This window comes from Motacilla alba, chromosome 10, assembly GCF_015832195.1.
Source record: "Motacilla alba alba isolate MOTALB_02 chromosome 10, Motacilla_alba_V1.0_pri, whole genome shotgun sequence".
Lineage (NCBI taxonomy): Eukaryota > Metazoa > Chordata > Aves > Passeriformes > Motacillidae > Motacilla > Motacilla alba.
Window position 1 is genome coordinate 19,442,441 of NC_052025.1, and position 19,954 is coordinate 19,462,394.

A 19,954-nucleotide genomic window follows, 5' to 3' on the forward strand; every position below is an offset into this window, starting at 1 on the left:
ACCCTGCAGGGTAATGGAAATAAATGGGGGAAAGTGAAGGTAGGAACCCCAGGGTATTGCGTGTTCAGAGGTGGAGTTGGATTTCCCACCTGTTTGGATAATTCTTTGTGTTGAGCTGTGTCATAATGCCCAGGAAAATATGGTGTGGAAATACAGAAATCCACAGAAACGGATTTAAAAGTACGTAATCAAATACAAATCAAATGTACAAATACATAATCCCTGCTTTTCATGGGGTGTAAATACAGAAATCCACACAGTGTGGAGCCCTGCATCCCATCAGGGAAGGCTGGGAGGGAGGAAAATCCCATTAATATTTTGGTTACTGTTAGGAACCCTGTGTCCCATACACTGAAATTCTTCAGTCTGTGATAAAAGGGATAAAATACAATTGGAAAAAAAATGGGAATCAGCTCTCTGTGCCTGCTGTTTTTCAGGGGTTTCTGTATTTACACACCTTCATTGGTTACAAACAATGTGGAGCCCTGCATCCCATAAGGGAAGGCTGGGAGGGACCAAAAAATCCATTAATATTTGGGGACTGTTAGGAGCCCTGTGTCCCGTACACTGAAATTCTTCATTCCGTGATAAAAGGGATAAAATGCAATTGGGAAAATGGGAATCAGCTCTCTCTGTATATCCTGGTTTTTGGGGATCTCTGTATTTACACACCTTTCATGGTTACAAAGAGTGTGGAGCCCTGCATCCCATGAGGGAAGGCTGGGAGGGAGGAAAAACCCCAAATTAATATTTTGGTTACTGTTAGGAACCCTGTCCCACATCAGCCCTGATAAAGTTAAGAAATACACTGAAATTCTTCACTCTGTGATAAAAGAGATAAAACACAATTCAATAATTGGACGTTTTAAATAAAACAATATTTCTGCACTTCAAATCAACAAGCAGTTGTTTTGATACAAACATTTTGTTTTATGACACAGCATGAAGAAGCAGCCAAAGGAAAGGCCAGCACCTGAAGATTTAATGGTGAGTGAAACCTCAGTTTGGGTTTGCCAGTGAATATTTTTTGGTCATTTACGTAGAAATTTATCTCTTTTCTCCTGCATTTTTCAGTGTGCTCAGTGCATTTCTCTCTAAACTCTTCCTGCTTGTGCAGCAATTCCATATTTGCACCCAAACCAGGGGTGGGATTGTGGTTCTGAAGTTGTATTTTGCTGTTTTTTGGGTATTTTGGGTATTTTGCTGTTTTCTTCACTTGTGATTTGGGGAATTAACTCAGAACTTTCACAGCCACTATCGAGCTTCAGTCAAAACCATTTTGGTGCTCGATACACATTTCCTTCCAGTTTGGATGTCCAGGGATTACAGCTTAATGTAGGTCACTCCTTGTCAGCATTTGCCAGCCTGAACCTTCCCAAAAGTGAGGATTGAAAACAGAGAGTGGGGTTAAAATATGTGTTTTAATGAAATGCAAGAGCCGCTCTTTTCAGTGGTGGTCATGTAAAATGAAACCAGATTGGCTGCAGGAGAAGGAGAATATCTGGTGAGGTGTGCCCATGGAAGGGCTCTCAGGCTTGGAATCTGAGCTCAGAGCCCACTTCTTGTGCAATTGTCATTTTTCAATTGTTAATTATTGCTGTTTGCAACAATTTATGTAGACTCCCAATCCCCTCTGGCTCACGTCAAACCCCTTCAATTTTTAAATGTTTCCTTACTTTCCTTTATATTCTGCTTGCTGCAACTCAAAAGCTTTTCTAAAACCATCATGATTTGAAATTAAATATACATTTCAATATACGTATTTATTTGAAATGAATGTACATCTGTGCACGAAATACACAGAGATAATTGGAATACAGGAATAATTGTAAGGGATTTTAACTGGATCAAGACACTGGTGCATCCTCTCATTTCTTGCTTCCAAGAAAGAGAATCTTCTCATTGCTTCTGTGAGAATAAACAAGTTTTTCTGCTGCAGCAGCTCTCTAGTTAAAGGCTAATCTGTGAAGATGCCCAGGGGCAGGTGTCTCCCAATCCAGACCAGTCTCTTTCCTGGTTAGGAAAGTATTTAACTGTGAAATCTCATTTTAGGGGTGTTAACTCCCCCAAATCTGCACTTGGAGTTGGGCACCTGCTTAAATACCTCGCTGAAATGACACCTTAAAGTTTATCAGAGCCCCTGCACTTTGAGTTTTCTCATACCAAAGGCTGATTTTTGTCTTTTTTTATGAACTTTTGATGGCTGGGAAATTCTTGCAGTTAGTCACATCTGAGAAAACTTGGAGCAGGTTCTGGAGCTGCAGCCACATTTACCTCGTGCGCCGTTCTGCCATGGCTGGGTGCCTCAGCTATTAAAACAATGGAATGGGCTTTCAGAAAACCTCTCTCTCTGCTTGCAAATGCACATTTTGGTGATGCAATGGGCCTGCCACTTATAAATAAAACATCTGCAGATCCCAGCGCCCCCCAGAAGTGTGCGTGGGGATGGTTGTGAGCAATAACACCACTCCAGGGTGTAGAGCCATAAAAATGAGGCCAAAGGGTGAGTGCCTGCAGTAGCAGGGAAGTGCACAGATTTATCTTTACAACTACATGCCCTGGAGGGTGCTGGGCCCCTTTAAAGGAGGTGTTTTGTGAAATTATTTGGAAATTCCGGCGCCTCTGGGAAAAAAAAAAATAAATAAAAGAGGAGCGTTCCTACTTTTTAAACAATGTAATGCTTTTTTTTTCCCCACCTCCTTTTTAGTCAGTCAGAAATGAGCTTGCAACAATGAGTAGTGAAATAGGAGCTGCTCACTCCTTTATATTGTAGAGGATATGTGTAATATTATGTATTTATATCTCTGTTTCGCATTATATTTAAATATATGTTTACAATAATAATGATGATATATTATATAATTGTTTTCTATTAAAATTAATATTTTTCTATAATTAATATTTATATAATATGTTTATATCTTTATTTTTATTTATATATTCTATATTTATAGACTCAAACCCTTTCTGTTTTTGCTTTTCCCCAGTCTTCTCAAGGAGCACTTTATTTATAAAATCAGTATGAATATACACATTAGCATTATGTGTCTGTGTACACAGATGTATACACACACATATATATATATATATATATATCTTTGCCTGAATATGTATGCAGAAGTTAAATTATAATTGCTGGTAAACAGGGCCAGAAAAAAAACACAAAACTTTAAATATTGTGGAATTAATGATGTTGGAAAAGCCTTCCAAGGTCATGGGAGTCCATTTGAGCCCCACCTCGAGCAGAGCACTGAGTGCCACCTCCCCTGAGCACAAAAATCCTGGGAATTCTGGAATTTCTCACCCCTGCATCCTTTAATTCTGTACTGCTGGAATTGCCACGTGGCTCTGGTGGATGGAAGGAATGCACAGAGGGATGCACTGAAACCCTGCATCTTCAAGGTCACCTTCTGGCTGATTTAAACCAGAGCAGGGTTTCACCTCGTTCACTGCATTTTGGGTTGGTTTATTTTAATTAAAAGCAGTGCTCCAGCAAGGATGGGAGGTGTCACACGCCCATCCTCACCTGCAGACAAACCAGAGCATCTTCTCCTCCCCTGCAGACACCAGCTGTGCTGGAAGTCGCGATTTTGTGACCAGTTTAGGAGGATTAAGGACTGAAAGCAAGTTGAAGGGAGCAGAAGGTGAATCTTTTCCCCCCTCTGCTGATAATCAGTGGATTTTAGGTGCATTTGAGGAGCTGAGTGCCTGGAGTGCCAGGTTGGCACCTCCACCAGAATCCTGGGATGGATTTCCCCTGCCTGCCATGCAAAAAGCTCTTTTTTACTAAACCCAAAATGTCCATTTTGTCAGGAAATAGGGCCTAAGCCGAGGCTGGGTGAAATTCCTGTTTAAAGTCAGGTTTTTCATTGCCACAGATGTCCATGTGCAGGTGGATCAGGCTGCTGTATTTATTTATTTTATTATTTATTTACTCACTGCCCTCGCTTCCCTGCAGCCAGGCCCAAAACAAGATATCCCACTGGTTTTTCTGGATGTACGTAATCAAATCAACTGATTTGTTCCACAGCAGTGAAATAAGGGATTTCACCAAGTAATGGGGAAAAAATTGTCCATTGGGAGAAAGGAACAACCTCAGAATTTACCAGTGGTCTTCCTGTTTAAACCCAGGGAAGGTTTAGGCTCTGGTTTAAACCCAGGGAAGGTTTAAATTCCTGTTTTAACCCAGGGAAGGTTTAAATTCCTGTTTGTAGCCAGGGAAGGTTTAACTCCTGTTTAAACCCAGGGAAGGTTTAACTCCTGTTTTAACTCAGGGAAGGTTTAACTCCTGTTTAAACCCAGGGAAGGTTTAACTCCTGTTTTAACTCAGGGAAGGTTTAACTCCTGTTTGTAGCCAGGGAAGGTTTAACTCCTGTTTAAACCCAGGGAAAGTTTAACTCCTGTTTGTAGCCAGGGAAGGTTTAACTCCTGTTTTAACCCAGGGAAGGTTTAACTCCTGTTTTAACCCAGGGAAGGTTTAACTCCTGTTTTAACTCAGGGAAGGTTTAACTCCTGTTTGTAGCCAGGGAAGGTTTAACTCCTGTTTAAACCCAGGGAAGGTTTAACTCCTGTTTTAACCCAGGGAAGGTTTAACTCCTGTTTTAACCCAGGGAAGGTTTAACTCCTGTTTTAACTCAGGGAAGGTTTAGACTCTGGTTTAAACCCAGAGAAGGTTTAACTGCTGTTCATGCCCAGAGTCCAGGGCAGCAGCCAGGCTGGGGCTGGGCCTGTATTTACGGTATTTTCCCAAAGCTTTCCATCCTAAGCTCTATTTAATGGAATCTATGCATAGTAAGTAATCAGGTCAGAGAGAAGCAGCATCCCCTGTTTGAGATCAATCGCTGGCTAATACTTTATCTAGGCCACTTTATTATCTCATGCTGATTCCATTCCCATTCTCCTCCTCCTTTGTAGCGTGCACTTCAGCTGTGGTAAAACTACGCCTGGCATACATATTAAAAACATATACCCATTCTATCTGTATGTAAATGGGGGAGGCACAGCTGGATATTGCAGGAGTTTGATTTACTAATAGTTATTATCTGTTCTAGCTGTTCAGAGGCAGGGAGAGTTGCAGAAAACAAGCTAGCGCAGAAATTGCCTTTATGATATCACTGCCCTGCTTTGGTAATTGTTTAAAATCTCTCCTTTAGCTGCAAGCTCGGCCTCGGCTGCTGCAGATTGTTGGTGCTTTTTTTGGAATTGCTGGAGTCTCTTGGTGAGGGGTTTTTTGTTGTTAGTGCAGCATTGAACTCCTGCACGATGGTTATTGGAATGAAAGGCGTTTGCGTAAAAAACGGCATTCGAAACACCAAAAGTCAGGAATGGAGCAGTTACTCTGTTGTGCTCTCCTGTGGAGGCATCAAAGCACAGCCTTTAGGATTTCTCAAGGAAAAATTGGGCAGGGAAAGGATGGCAGTCACCTCCTGCACTCCATTACTTTTGCACAGATCTAATGATTCTTCTTCAAGTTGTCAACACAACCAGGAGCTTTTCTCCTTCTTAAAATTTAAATTACTGATGCTTCTTATGTCGATATTTTATCAATTTAAATTGTGTCAATTTAAACATCGTGTGATAAATTGTACATCATATGTGTCAAGGCTGCTGACATGCTGGAAAACCTGTTCTCCTTTGGTATTTTATTTATTTCAATGCCTAATAGAGTTTTGAAATTTCCCATTCCCATGCATCCAGCAATGCCACTCTCCATTCCAGGAATGGCTCTGGACCAGGCACCCTGATTTTATTGGCTGTAATGGGTATTTTTTTCCACATAAGCAGTTAGTTTGTATATTTAAATATCTTAAGACACGTGTCAAGATATTAGAGACTCAAAAATGCATTCTGGCTGCCTGTTCCCACATCTCCAACAAGTACAACAAGGGAATTAAAAATGCGTGGTTTTAAGGAGCTATATTTTATGTAGCTTTATTTCAGGGGGTCTGCACAGTAGCTAAACATATTTGCAGTTCATTGTGTTAAACCCCTGGCTCCAGCTCTCAGGAAATACTTTTATGGTTTAAACAAACAAATGGAGGATCAGCATAATCCTGCCTGGATTTTCATCTAAAGCCCCAGAATAAAGCCAATAAAACACTGGTGCTTAGGTTTGTCAATAAAGGGCTTTCCCCCAGTGGTATCACTGAGGAGCCAGGGCTGGGGTTTGGACGATGATGATGGTTTTTGGGATAGACCAGAGGACTCTCAGCTCTTCCCTTTGCACAAACACACCCCAGAGATGCTTGAGGCCAGCTTTAGACATCCATGCTTGTTGTGCGCACCTGTCCAGATGTTTGGGCATTGTTGCTGAATCACAGGGAGCCAAGAATTTTCCCTCTTTGGCTTTTTTTATGCTGGGCCAGTGCAGGATCTCCCATCAGGGTTGATAACATTGTCTGTGCTTGGAGCTGTGATGAATGGCTTTGTTTGCAGATGTTCAGCCTCTCCCCTGCCACAACGATCCCAGTTATTCACTCCATGACAAGGGGAAGTCCTGACAGACACCAAACACAAGCAGATGTGAAGGAAAGGGCTCTCTCCTGCTTTCTCAAGGAAAAAATGTTCAGAGCCAAGTATTTCAGCTGTTGTAAATATAGAATTGTTTAGGTTGGGAAAGGTTTTTTAGGATCATCCAGTTCAATCATGAAATATATGTGGTAAATAATGAACTAGGTCTTCAGTCTCTCAGTTCAGACATGCAGTGGACCAGGAGTTCTGGATCAAACCCTGGATACACTGAAGACAAAGCAAAATTTATATTGAGGCAAGGATTTCACAGCAGGGCTCAGGATGCTCCCGTCACTGCGTGTTCAGTATCTTCCTTGGTCAGGGTAGCTTAAGAGGAAAAAAATCTGTGTTTCTTCAGGTGGCAGCATAGCTCACTGAGCTGAAATTGGGAAAGGTGGGTCAGGGATATTTCCCTCTCTGTCTTTCAAAAAAAAAAAAAGTGGGGGGGAAGCCATCTCTGTCCTTGGGGTGTGAGTTCTGTGCCACTTGAGCAATCAGCTCTTGAAATGGAGACATCCATTCTATCAGTGTCACCAAATCCAGCAACCACCCAAGAGCAGGATGGTGACGGGGTTAAGGGGTGATGCCTTCATTCCCTGCCTGCTGCACCCGTTGCCGTGGGATCACCCAGTTCCTCCAGCAAATGGGAATAACTGGGAATAATATCTGGGAATAAATGGGAATATTCCCCTCCTACCATGCCCTAGAGCTGCACAAAGCAGCAGCATTTCCCTGTGAAATGTGAAAAGGAATAACTCGAGTTGGCTCAAAGAGGTGTTGAAAATCTAAGGAAATTGGACAAAAACAAATTGGCAACAGCTTAGAGGGATACAGTTCATATTTTTTGGTTACTTGAGTCTCCTGGGCTTTGCAGTTTAATTTGAGCAAATGTTTCATTTGGCACTGCTGGTTGTTCAGTAGTTCTCCAGGCACAGGGACAAATATTTACATCTCACTCATTTTGGTAGCAGAATTGCAAATCTTTCAATTACTGGATGTTGAGAAGTTGTGCATTTGCCTCGTTGATGTTTTATGTCAGCTGTCTTCCTTACGTATTTATTTTGAAAAATTGAGGGGAAAAAAAAAAATCTGTTAGCAGTTCCAAAATAAGACCCCTGTCTTTAAATCCCAGAATACTGTCCTTTCTATTCATTCCAAATTCATCAAGGAATTTACCCTAACAGGCAACTGTTGAAATCCACGTACGATTTTTATTTGTGTAATGAAATTGGCGTTTTAAATCTGTTCAGACACTCTGCATAGATTAAAATGGCTGGTGCTTGTGCAGTACCAGCTACATGTGGGTCTCTAGTCCAATTAGCACCTCAGGACACTCCTGCAGTATTAAATAAGAGTAATAATTGCCTATGAATAAGCAGAGTATAAAGCAGGAGATAGAGATATGGCTTCTTAGTGACCTGTGTGCATTATGCCTCAAATCCCTTAATCAGATTTGTGCCGCTTGATTCTTCCATCCGCAGAAATTCTGCTGGAGGATCAGGGCCTAAAGTAGTAAAAAATCAATTAATACGACTTTCTAATTTGTGCAGTTGACAAAAAAGAAAAAAGAAAAAAAACCCGCATATAAATAGGGGACATTTTTCTCCTGAAGAGGGGCCGTGCTGAAAGATTTTTTAATTGGATTTTCATTGTGATTGACAGCGCTTGATTATGACAGTAACTTTATTTGGCTGGACTGTTCGAGCTCCCTTGTTCAGGGTGGTTTTTTTCCCTTTTTTCCCCATCAAAGGCCTTTTTTTTCTCGGTGGCATTCCCGGCGGAGAGGCAGAGTTTGTGAAAGAGCCTTTTAGCACCTTTGTTGCCGCCATCCCTGGTGACGATTGGGCCCAGCTGGTTGCGGGTCGCAAAATGCTCCTCTCACAAAGAGAAATCTCCCTGGCCTCCATCATTTTAAGAGCTCCAGAAACCTGTTGAGGATTAGAAGTAGCTTTAGATGTGAAATGAGTGTTAAGTATTAGTAATCGGGAGATTAGGGCCCCGGGGACAACGGGAGATAAACAACCGCAATTAAGGCAAATCTGCCAGAGTAAACAAAATTGAGCAGAAACAGATGCCCTCGCCATTTTGGGGGATTGATTGGAGGGCACCGAGGAATCGATTTTTGTCTTGTTTACACTTCCAAACCCCGGTGATAAACTGGGAGGCTAAATATTTCATAGCGCCTGATTTTAGTTAATTTTTCTCGGCTCCTCACAGTGACCAGGCCCGGCCTCGCTCAGCCTTCACAGGGAGCAGCTAATTGCCTATGAAGGGCCCCTGTGTTTAAATGGGCTTGACAGGAATTTAAATTTTGTTTCAATCAACCTCTGTGCTCACAGCCTGCTCCAGTTTCTAATTTTTAAATTAAACATGATTTCTTTTTTATTTATTTTCCTTTTTTTTAAGCCGCGGCCTCCACTCCGGAGCCGGCTGCTGGCGCTCCCAGCCGGGGCAGAGCTCGGAGCACACGGCTTTATTCGGGCTGAAACCCCAAAATACAGCCCTGGAAAAGTTCACTGTCCCATCAATGTGCATCTTCCCGCTCGGATTTGATGGGTGAGGCTGGGGAAACGCTCAGCTGGTATAAATTGGGATGAGCCTGTACCTGCTGGGCTGGGGAGAGCCAGGTTTCCACCAGGGAAAGGCTCCTCTGGATTAAAATACAGCTCTGAGCGTGGAAATGCTGCTGGTGGCCTTGGTCCTTGTTCAGTGACCTTGGGAGAGAGTCAAAGGAATTTATATTTTTTTCCCCAAGCCAACTAGTGTGATATATTTTGCTCTCTCTGTGTTTTCAGCAGGGCTCTGTGCATTTATTCCAGTATTGTTTCGTACCTGAGCTTTCCCTACTCCTCAGACAAGGGGATTTGGCAGTGCCTTCACCTCCATCATTTAATACTTTATTGAGTCCTTCTACAGAGCCTGCCAAACATGGGGATGTCATTTTGCACTCCGTGCAGGCAGTGTGCAGCCATGGAATGCAGGATGATTATAGTGGTACTTTTAAAAACAACTTGTTCATTTGCAGAAACTTCATCACAAAAATGCTAACGAAGTACGAGCTGTTCCATTCTCCCTTTTTGCTTCCAGCCACATCATTTTCAGGGTTTTTTTGCTTTTGTTAATTGTTGTTATTTGTGCGTGTGTGCACGCAGCATTTTCTTCTCCAAGGTTTGGGTGAAAAACATTTAGGAGATTGTTTCAGTTTACTTCAGCTTAGTAATTTGCTTAGCAATTTTTTTTTTTTCTCAGTCGAAAAATTTGGGGAAAGCAGTTGTTTTCTTCACCCTTCCCCCCTGAGTCTAGGGGAACACTTAGTCCTTGTTTGAAGGAAATTCTGTATCAGCTTTGAATTCTTGACGAGCTCTGTTCGGTGTCACCAAGACCATTCCTGTGCAGGAGCTGAGGACACTTCTGCAGGTGCAGCTCCCCCAGAGTTCAGGTCAGGTGTGCATTTCTGCTCTTTCTGAGCCCCCACTCTCTCATTCTCATCCCAGCCAGGTCTTGAAGCTCACGAACTGAATCGATTTCAAATGAAGCCCCACCAGAAGATGTGCTCCAGGCACACACCTAATGAGCTCCAGCTACTAATGGGCACTGAGGCCACAAACCAGACCAGAGCTGGGCAAAAGTCAAACCTCTTCCATCCCCGAAATGTTGCGCCGAGCGTTTCACTCAGCAGAGCTGCTTCTGTTGTCGACAGCTTGCTAATGTTGACAGACTCCATCAGCCTTGGGCCACTCTCCCCGTTCCTCCTCTGCAGCTCTCCTTAACCTCAGCAGCACTTGCAGAAGTAAACTCCAATTAGATTTCGGCTGCTTTAGTTTGTTTTAAGAGTTTTTAAGAGTCATAACACAAAAAGTGAAATACCTTTGCTGGGAGCTGGCTCGTTTTCAGCCGAGCAGCGCGAGGAGTGCCAAGGACAGTTACTGCTTTAACAACAAATATCAAAAGCAAAGCTGCTGTGGAAAGAATGATCTGCAGATGGGCAAATAGATTCCTCTGTGCCACAGCCAAACCCTAAACCCTGTAGTAAATTTCAGACCAGTCTTTGCCACAGGAAGGGAACAAATAGCAGACCCAGGGTCCTGCAGGAGGAGGGGTTGAGGAGTTTGAAGTGAGGGCCAGCTGTGGAGTGGAGCTGCTCCGATTCCTGCTGTTCTGACCTGAGAAATTCCCTCTTGACCCTTTGTCTGGTGGTGAGTTGCCAGCTTGGACACATCAGTCAAGTGCATGAGGGGTCTCTGGGATCTGTTTTGGGGTCACCACCTGTCCAAAGCTTGAAAATAATACTTTGATCATAATGAAGAATCCGTATTGCTGTTTAAAAATGGAAATTCGGCTGAGGTGTGTAGACAGTTGCTGTTCAGGTTGAGGTGTTGAGGGCAAAGTTAAGGTGTTCTTCCTCTTCATTTATCCATCAGGCCTGGGGACTGTTGTTATTTGAAGACAAATTCTGGAAATTGCAGGAGAGTTTTGGTGCCTCAACAAAACTAAGCCGGCTGAAAATCACTTGTAGTTAACTTTATCCTGTAAAAAGGAAAAATGCATTGGTGAAAGCCAACCTACAAACAGATAAATAATATGAGAAAAAAGTACTTCTTAAAAAAATATAAGGAAGAAATATAACCCCAAGGCTTCAGTGCTTAATTGTGTTATCCATTTATCTTTGTTTTGCATCATCTTTTCAGTGTCTCACATATCATCAGAGGGATAGAATCATTAGTGTGCTAATCTAGGTAGCCATAGTTCTAAGGCTGACCTAGGCTAATCTGCCTTTGCAATTTCAAGAACTATGTTTGACTCCTCTGAAAGTAACCTTAAATTGTAGTCTTGTAAGAATTCCAGAGCTGTATCCTTCACTCCTTCTCCTAATGAGGTTATGACCAAATGCTCATTATAATTGCTTTAGACTCCTTTTAATTTTCAAGCTTATTAATCATAAGAAGAGTTATTTAAAATTGCATAAATTAATCTTAGATTAAAAGCCCATCAAAGCCTCGAAACAATTAAGAATAAGTAGGATTTCCCTGGGGCAGCAAGTTTTATTTTAATAGTGTAGTCAGGTGGATATCAGAACATTGAAGTATGGTAGTGATTAATGTATGCAAAATTTAAATGAGAGTTTTTAAATGGCAAATCTAAATCACATATTGACCTAACTGTAGGCTTTAACTGCATTGTCTGTCATATATTTAAACTGTTTAGTAATCAACATTTTAATTACAGTGTATGTTAGGGAGGCCATGCAACAAACAAAACTCCCCACTCCCCGAGTGGAGCTGCTCAGCAGGCTGGGCTCTGCTGTCAGCTGAGGAGAGAGCAAGGAGCAGAAACTTCCAGGAAAATAACCAGACTTGGTTTTCCCTGTGGATGTGTTCTTGTTCCTGCCTCATCTGCTGCCAGAAAACGCCAGTGCTCCCTGCTGGGAGTGCTCAGGGCTGGATTGGAGCAGCCTGGGGTGGTGAAGGGTGTGGAAGGGGGAGGACTGGGTGTGTTTTAAGGTCCTTCCAGCCCATGACTGGGGGATGCCGTGATTCTGTGATGCCATGGTTTCACCCCCTGCTCTGGGGCTTTGTCTCCAGCACCCAGCTGAGCACAGCTCTGGGGGTGCTGGAGCCTCTCCGGCGCCGCAGCGCAGTCCTTGCCCAAAATAGTCTGAGGACAGAACAGTGAGAGAGAACTGGGCCAGCAAACCTCGCTCCCAGATCAGGCACAGCCCCAAGGAGGAGCTGCAGTTCTAGGGTTAAGCTTAATCTGTGATCTGCAGTCCCATTTGGAAGGGACAAGGAGGCTCCAGCTGACCTTGCTGCATCTTTGGGACACTGGGGACACTCTTGGCAGACACACAGGCTGAGCCTCCCAGTCCCTGCAGTTCCAAGCCCTTCAGGTGCTCACACTTTTCTTTAAAGAGTTTAAAAAAAATCCCAAAATTTCAAAGGGAAAACAAGAGGTGGAGCAGCTGGATCACACTTAGAGTGTCCTGCAGGTCCTTTCACGTGTGGGTAGGTTCTGTGTCTCCGTGGATTCACCTGTGCTCAGCCTTCAGAGTTTTTACCCCACTCCAGCCTCGGAAGCTGCGTGGAGCATCCCCTGAGGATGCCCTGCCACCTTCTGTGCCTGTGAATTAACGATGTTTTGGGAGTCTGCAGTGAGAGAATTGGCCTGAGGATTCCTCGCTGCTATTCCTGGCTGTGGGAGCCGCAGTTGGATGCTGTGGATAGCTGGCACAGATAATTAGAACAGCTTTTAGTGTGGCTTGTCCTTGGAGGCAGCAGCTCGAGATGGAAAATCCTTCCTCCAGCACTGGAGGCAGGGCTGGAGTGATGAAATCCTAACACGTGCTGAGGGCACTGGAGGGGGCCCCGGGGTCAGTTCAGGGTGGTTTGGGTTGCTCAGCACTTGGTGTTTCCAGGAATTCTGGGAAGCCTTTGGGTTGCTCAGCACTTGGTGTTTCCAGGAATTCTGGGAAGCTCTTTGGGTTGCTCAGCACTTGGTGTTTCCAGGAGTCCTGGGAAGCTGGTGCAGCTCCAGAGCCGAGCTTTGTGTTTGTCCTGTTGGAGGTGGGACTTGTCCCCCATTAAACATGAGGATGGGCAGGGATTTCCCCTCAAATCCATGCCCTGAGTTCCTACAAGAGCTGTGCACAGCGCAGGCACCTCAGGAGCAATGGGAGAGCCAACTGGGATGTGCTGTTGGACAGCCAAGCTGGAATTTTTTGGAGTTGGAGGCATGAGCTGCCAGCCAGGCTTTCCTTTTTCAACATTTGCTCTGTGGTTTCCTTTGAGCAGAGCACCTGGAGTGGGGGAAGGCCTGGAACATCTCTCCTGCTCTGGGAGCAGCAGGGATTTGGTGGTTTGCTCGTGTTTCACATGGAGTTGGTGCTGGCAGGGCTGGAATTCTGCTCAGGTGAAATGAGTGCAGGGGCAAAACAGATCCCAGGTGTCCAGCAGAGAGCTGGTCAGAGGATGCTCTTCCCATTCCCGGCTCCTACTGCCAGGGAGGAATTAGGGAATGGCAGGGAAGGGGAGCAGGCTTCCAGCTTACACTCTGTTCTTATCAGGGGCTGTGTTTTGGGCAGGAAGAGCTGCATCTGATGCATTCAGGGCATGCCAACACCACCCAAAAAACTGCTGCATCTTCCTCATGCCCCCTTTAAAAAACTGCAAGTTAAGCAGCGAGTGAGCTTCCCTCAGAGCAGCCTGCAGCCAGCAGTAATATTTATTTTCTCTATTTGTTTTAAGCCTGGGAAGACTGTGGTTTCCTGCACACTGTCCTGATGGAGCCCTGCCCAGCGAGCGTGCAATGCCCCCAGCCCTAATGTGCCATTAATGATAGGTTAATGTACAGTATAATGTTTTTTGGACTATGGGTTCATTACACTTCTGAGTGCAAGGTCCTTCTGCAGAGCGCCCAAGGTCCCATTGCATTATATCATGCAATAAAAATACCCTTTTCATATCACACACTAATAAACTGTATTTGAAATGCTGTCTGAGGGCACGGCCATTGTCTTGATAGGCTGTGGCTGCAACAGTTGGGATCTTTTTTATTGTGGTTTTTTTGTGGTGTTGAGTTCAGAATTTTTTTAATGGAAGGCATGATTTGTCTGTGCTGCTTGGTGATAAATGGAGCTCAGGCTGGGAGGGTCCCTGGAAAAAGAAATGTTAAAAGGATGGCACCACTGCAACCAGTGCAGTGCCACTCATTTCCCACCTGCCTTGCCTAAGCATGAGGAATTTTATTATCATTTTTAATTGGCTGCCCTCCCCAGTCAGCCTCTCACTGTGCCAGGGGAAAGGAATATAAGGAGGTGCTGGAGTGGGTTAGATCTCATGTTCTCCCACCATGTGGGATTCAGGTTCCTGCCGTGCTCTGTGCCCCAGGGAGCACCACCCTGGGGAGGAAAATCCCTCATTTTTGGTGATTTCCAAGGAAATCTGTGGCTGACTGGCATTTCACACTGGGAATGTGCTTTGTCACCATTCCAGGCTGGGAGCTGCCCGTTCCATGGACCTTTAAAGCAGTCTCCCATAAACACTGACTCCTTTTGTGTCTGAAATCCCAGGCGTTGCATGAGGGGATTATTTTTGGTCTGCCTGTCCTTTGGCATTGGTCTGAACCTCCCTGGTGCTCCCCAAACACAAACATTTTATGGCCAGAGGGTCCTGTTTATGAGAGAGGCTCTCCTGAAGCTCAGCTCTTCCCTGCATTTGTGTGTGAGAGGCAGTGGAAGTTGTTACCTGTGCCTTAGACTGAAGAGCTGAAGGGATTTGGGGCTGTGGGCGATGATTTTGTATCCCAGAGGGAATTTCATCCTCCTGGAGCAGAGCTGCGCTCTCCAGGTGGGCACTTGGAGCTGGAAAAGGCCCGTGGACCTGCAGCCCTGCCCAGGGTGCCATGCAAGGCCTGTGGCAGTGAGCTCAAGGTGGGTTATTACCAGAAACAAAGATGCCAGAGGAGACAGCCATGAAAGCAAATTGCTGAATTTGAGGGGTAGATAAAATGATGGAACTTTTACCCTTGAATAATGGGGATTTAATTGACTGGGCTAAATGACTGATGGTTGGTGAACACTGAGTTGGAATTACCAGGGCCCTGTGTTCAGGGGGGCACTGCCCTTTTAATTTCCTGTCAGGTATTTAAATCCTTCACCTCCCCCTCTGCCAGGAGCTGCCCTGTGAAAGAGTTAAACCTGTCTGGTGGGACACTGCAACTCGAGAAATGTACCCTTTATCAAGAGAACCAGAAGAGACAAGTTCATTTAAAAAGCCTGGTTTGTCATTGTTTATCTCATTTTCAGGCTTGACACACAAAATTAGGCTGCCTGACACTCACTTGGGGCCGGCCCTGGCCCTGTCCTGCCTGACCTTTCCAGCTCTAGGCTCTGCAGCAGCCACTTCCCATTCCCTGCAGGATTCCCAGTGCATCCCACTGAGCCAGGGCACAGCACACCAGTACCAACCAGTGAGAAAAACCACTCTGGTGCTGGGTTTTTAACCTCTTTCCCTCTGGCTGTGCTGAGTTCCAGGTATTTTGAAGGCTGAATATTTAAAATCCTCTTTCCCTCTGGCTGTGGTCTTTCCAGATATTTTTAAGGCTGAGCATTAAAAAATTGGGAAGGAGGTGGTTATTGCACAGCAGTACCAGTAAGAAAAACCAGTTTGGTGCTGGGTTTTTAACCTCTTTCCCTCTGGCTGTGCTGAGTTCCAGGTATTTTTAAGGCTGAATATTTAAAAACCTGTTTCCCTCTGGCTGTGCTGTTTCCAGGTGGTTTTAAGGCTCAATATTTAAAAGCTGGGAAGGAGGTGGTTATTGTGTAGTTGTGAACCTGCATAGGAGTCTGAGGAGATCTGAAACACAGGGATGGGATCCTGTGTCCCCAAAAATAAAGCTGTGCATGCCACAGCAGGCAGGGAAACCTCACCAGAACTGGAACTGATCCCTGCAACAGAAAATGCATTTCAAGCTTCTACACATTTACCTTTTCTCAGTGTTCCCTTGCAGTAAATCCCTGCAGGAATATTTAAGCCCAGCAGGCTGCAGGGTTTGGGTGAGAACACATTGCTCGCTCCTGGAGTCAGGGCTGGGACTTTGTTGGTGGCTGGATTTATTGGCAGTGTCCAAACTGTTGGGGCTGTCACTGTCTCCTCTCTGAGGTGACAGCTGTGTCCTGCTGCATTTCTCCCTTGGTGGTTTGGGTTTTTATTTGGGTTTTTCCCTTGTTCTTCCTTCCTTCCCTCCCTGTCTCAGCTCCCTGCCCCTTCTCCATCCTTTCCAGAGGAGTCTCCAGTTTCAGGCGCTGCTTTCTGAGCTCTGTGTGCTCTGGGTGAAGGTTGCAATGCTCAGGATGCCTGAAAAGGGGGAAATGTGGCATTGGGTGCTGAATAATGACAAAACTATGGAGGGCAGGCATGAGTTTATGAAGAGATTTCTTAAGGGAGAGAAAACCACTGCAGCTGCTGTGCTGGAGACCTTGGAGGAAAACTCCAATAATTCCCTGAGACGTTTTTGGGTGCTGAGCCAAGTGCAAGTCCCTCTTTTGGAGTCTGTGCTGATTTTCACTCCAGATCCCACTGCAAAAGGCCAAGGCCAGGTTGGATGCACTCCTGCATCACCCCCAGCTCTGCGGGGCTCTCAGATAAATGTTTTTATTGCAGCTGCAGGTGCTGCTGAGTGAGGTCAGGTATTAAAAGCAGCAAAGTGGGTATGGAAGTAGATTTTGGCACATCCTTGAGCACTGGACATCTCTGGGCCGCTTGTGCCCTCCTTGGTTTTTGGTGCCTGACCTGAAAATGCTGCAGGTTGTCCAGCAAGATTTGCAAAGATGGGTCCTGCTGAGTTTTGCTGGAAATCTCTCCTCTCCCGTTCCCAGTTTCAAAACCAACAGCTCAGAAAAATCAGCCACCAGATTCTGAAAAAAAAACGGCTTCTAGTAAAAACATCCCTTCAGCCTGAGAAAAACCCTCACTGGAGCAGGGCAGTGAAAACATGGGAAATCTGAAAAGTAATTTCAAGTTAAACTCATTCCTAAGGAGAAAAGCGTGGAAACCCCCAGGTTTTGGTGGAATATCCTCAGAAAACAAAGCAAACAGGGTGAGCAGTGTGCAGAGCTGAGGTTTCAGAGCTGAAATTCCCTTTGGAGCAGCCTAAAGGCAGGGATGTCCTGGGGGTGAGGGAGCTTTGGCTGCGGGGCCTCCCCATCCTAAAGGAGAAGGGGCTGGCTGGAATATTTGGGTTTGATTGCCCCAGTGCCTCTGCTCTGCCCTGCCTGTGCCTCCTGATTGTTCTCTGCTGCTTCTCTCTGGTGTCCTTGGCTGTTGTGTTGAGGAGCTGAAACAGCTGCTTCCAGGCTGTGTTGGAGATAAAAGCATTTATCTTATTCCTGCACTTTTCTACCCAAAAACACCCCAGTGCTGGGCAAAACACCTCATCCTGTCACTCCCTGCCTTGTCCAGAGTCCCTCTCCAGCTCTCCTGGATCCTCCTTGGGCTCTGGAAGGTCAGTGCATGTGAAGGATGCACAGGGGGTTGTTAAAGAGAGGAATTTTAGGGCACCACACACATTTACAAGCAGATTAACGGGGGTTTTTGGGATATCATTTTACCCGAACACCATTCAGCAGCCGCTCAGCTGTCCTGGAAAGGGGCTGGCTCAGAACACAATGAGCAAATGGAATACCAACCAAAAAAAAAAAAAAAAAAAGAGCATTTCCAAGGGGTCTGGGCTGCCTCCCCCTGCTCAGAACAGACCGTGTGGCCACCACGGGGCAATCCACTGCTCCGAGTCAGTGCCTTGTGGCGCTGCTGGGGCCGCAGCCACGGGCTGCTGCCGTGGGGTTTCTGCTGCGGAAGGGCTGCGTGCGTTTGTCCTGGCTAACCCTGCCTGTCCCCTTGCAGGGCCACCCCTTCGTGGTGCAGTACAACGACGGCAACGCCGAGGTGGTGTCCATGTGGGTGTGCAGGATGCTGGAGGAGCGGCGAGCCCAGGGAGCCCAGTGAGCTCTGCAGCACCCCCAGAGCTCTTCCCACACCAGGAGCTCCACTTTGGACTCTCCGTTTATCCAGACCCTGTTTTACTCCCAACTATTTCCTAGAAGCATCAACAAAATCAGGGCGTTTGTTGGCTGCCTTTTCCTCACCGCCTCATCAAGGAATTTTCTTAATTGTTTCTTTTGTTGCTGAGCAATTTCCAGGTTTATCTTCAGTTATACTGTACACAGCCTTAAAGCAAGTATTTTATATCTCTATTTTTGGGTTACTGAATGTTCTGTTTCCTGACTCCAGAGTATTTTTTAACTGTTGCTCCTGTCCAAGTGTCCAGAAGATTTCCTGACGAGTTGGTGGCTGTCTCTGAGTGCAGACAGCCACTAAACACTGGGTTTAACTGTAAAACAAAAGCAAACAGACAAAAAAGGAGAAGTACCTGGGCTTGCCCACCCTGTGAGGAGGTGAGGGGTGCCAGGAGGGTCAGCACCACGCCAGTGGATGGCTGGGAATGCCTCTGTGCTCCCAGTGCCAGCTGCTGGGACATGAGCAGCATCCACGGCCAGGCTCCGCAGGCTGATCCCTGAGCCAGAGAGGGTTTGCTGAGGTGGAGAAGGGGAGGTGAAAGAGGACAGGGCTCTGCTCTGGAGCCAGCCTGGGAGAGCTGGGAACGTTCCCCTGGAGAAGAGAAGGATCCAGGGAATCCTCAGAGCCCTTGCAGGGCCTGAAGGGGCTCCAGGAGAGCTGGAGAGGGACTGGGACAAGGGATGGAGGGACAGGACACAGGGAATGGCTCCCACTGCCAGAGGGCAGCCATGGACGAGATGTTGGGAATAATCCTTCCCTGGGAGGGTGGGCAGGCCCCGGCACAGCTGTGGGTTCAGCCAGGTCAAGCACAGGCTCCAGGTTTGGTGTTCCAGGAAGAAGGAATGGCTGCAGTGTCTCTGCTGGGTGTTCTGGCTCCTGCAGTTCCTGGGGGCATTTCCACAGCAGACTAACACAGGTTGAATCAGTCCTTGTGTAAAAATGCTTATTAAAAGGAAAAAAAAAAAATAAACCACGAATGTGAGAGGCAGGTTTGGGGTGAGTGAGTTGGGTGGGAGGAGGTTGGGGTTTGTTTGCTTGTCTTTGCATTAGAAATAAACTTTTGCTAAAAAATAAAATAAGACTCAGGTGGTTTATTTTCTACCAGCAGCTTCAACCCCCCCCCCACAATTCAGTGAATTATTCCTCCCGAACCACTGCAAATCCTAAATGTTATTCTGGAAGCAGCCTGGAAAAGACTTGCTTTCCTTCCTTGGAGGGATCGTTTGTCTTCTTTTGAAGTGTAGAGGTTGCAGGCATGAACTTACAGACTAAAGTTTGTCTTAATTGCTCTGATGTCACAACCTCGCTGGCAGATAACAGGCAATGAATGAGCCGGCAGCCCGTTCCTCCAGGTCCTTTTGCTAAAGTGAGACAAATTCCCTCCCTGTGAGCCGGGCAGGGCATCGGCAGCGCTGCCATTTATTTATCCCTAACAGTTCGCAGCAGCTTTCCCTGGATAAAAGGTCTCTCTCTCTCTCTCTCTCTCTCTCTCTCTCTCTCTCGGATTTAGTTTAAAACTCAGCAATCCCAGGGCTTTTCCTGCTGCTCTTCCTGCCAGGTGAGTGGTTGGACTCACCCTGAAAATCCGTGTGGGGTGGAGCTGGGAAAAACCTCCTGGTTCAAGCAGGGACAGAATTATAATTCACGTGGCTCATCAGTGGGGTGAGTCCAGGGGAATTTGGGGCTCCATCCCCTCTCCCAAATCCTGGGATTCAGTGCAGCCAGGGATCTGCTCATCTGCCCCTTCCCAGCAGAATCTGGGGGGAATGGGGCTGGATGAGAGGGCAGAGGAGGGAAGTTTGGGATTCAGCAGCTCCTCTCAGCCTTGTTGGCATTCCCAGCTGAGACCTTCCCTCCTGCCTGGATATGGGGTC

The 19,954-nt window shown here is 45.9% G+C and overlaps 1 protein-coding gene across 1 annotated transcript in view; it reads left to right on the plus strand.

Moving 5' to 3' along the window:
* Positions 1-19,151, plus strand: part of MAP2K5 (mitogen-activated protein kinase kinase 5) — a 121,329-nt gene extending 102,178 nt beyond the window's left edge. Inside the window, exons 21-22 of the mRNA XM_038146766.1 lie at positions 942-987; positions 17,907-19,151. Coding sequence (XP_038002694.1) covers positions 942-987; positions 17,907-18,008 — 148 coding nt within the window. The 3' untranslated portion in view covers positions 18,009-19,151. The remainder of the gene's footprint in view (positions 1-941; positions 988-17,906) is intronic.
* The last annotated feature ends 803 nt before the right edge of the window (positions 19,152-19,954 follow it).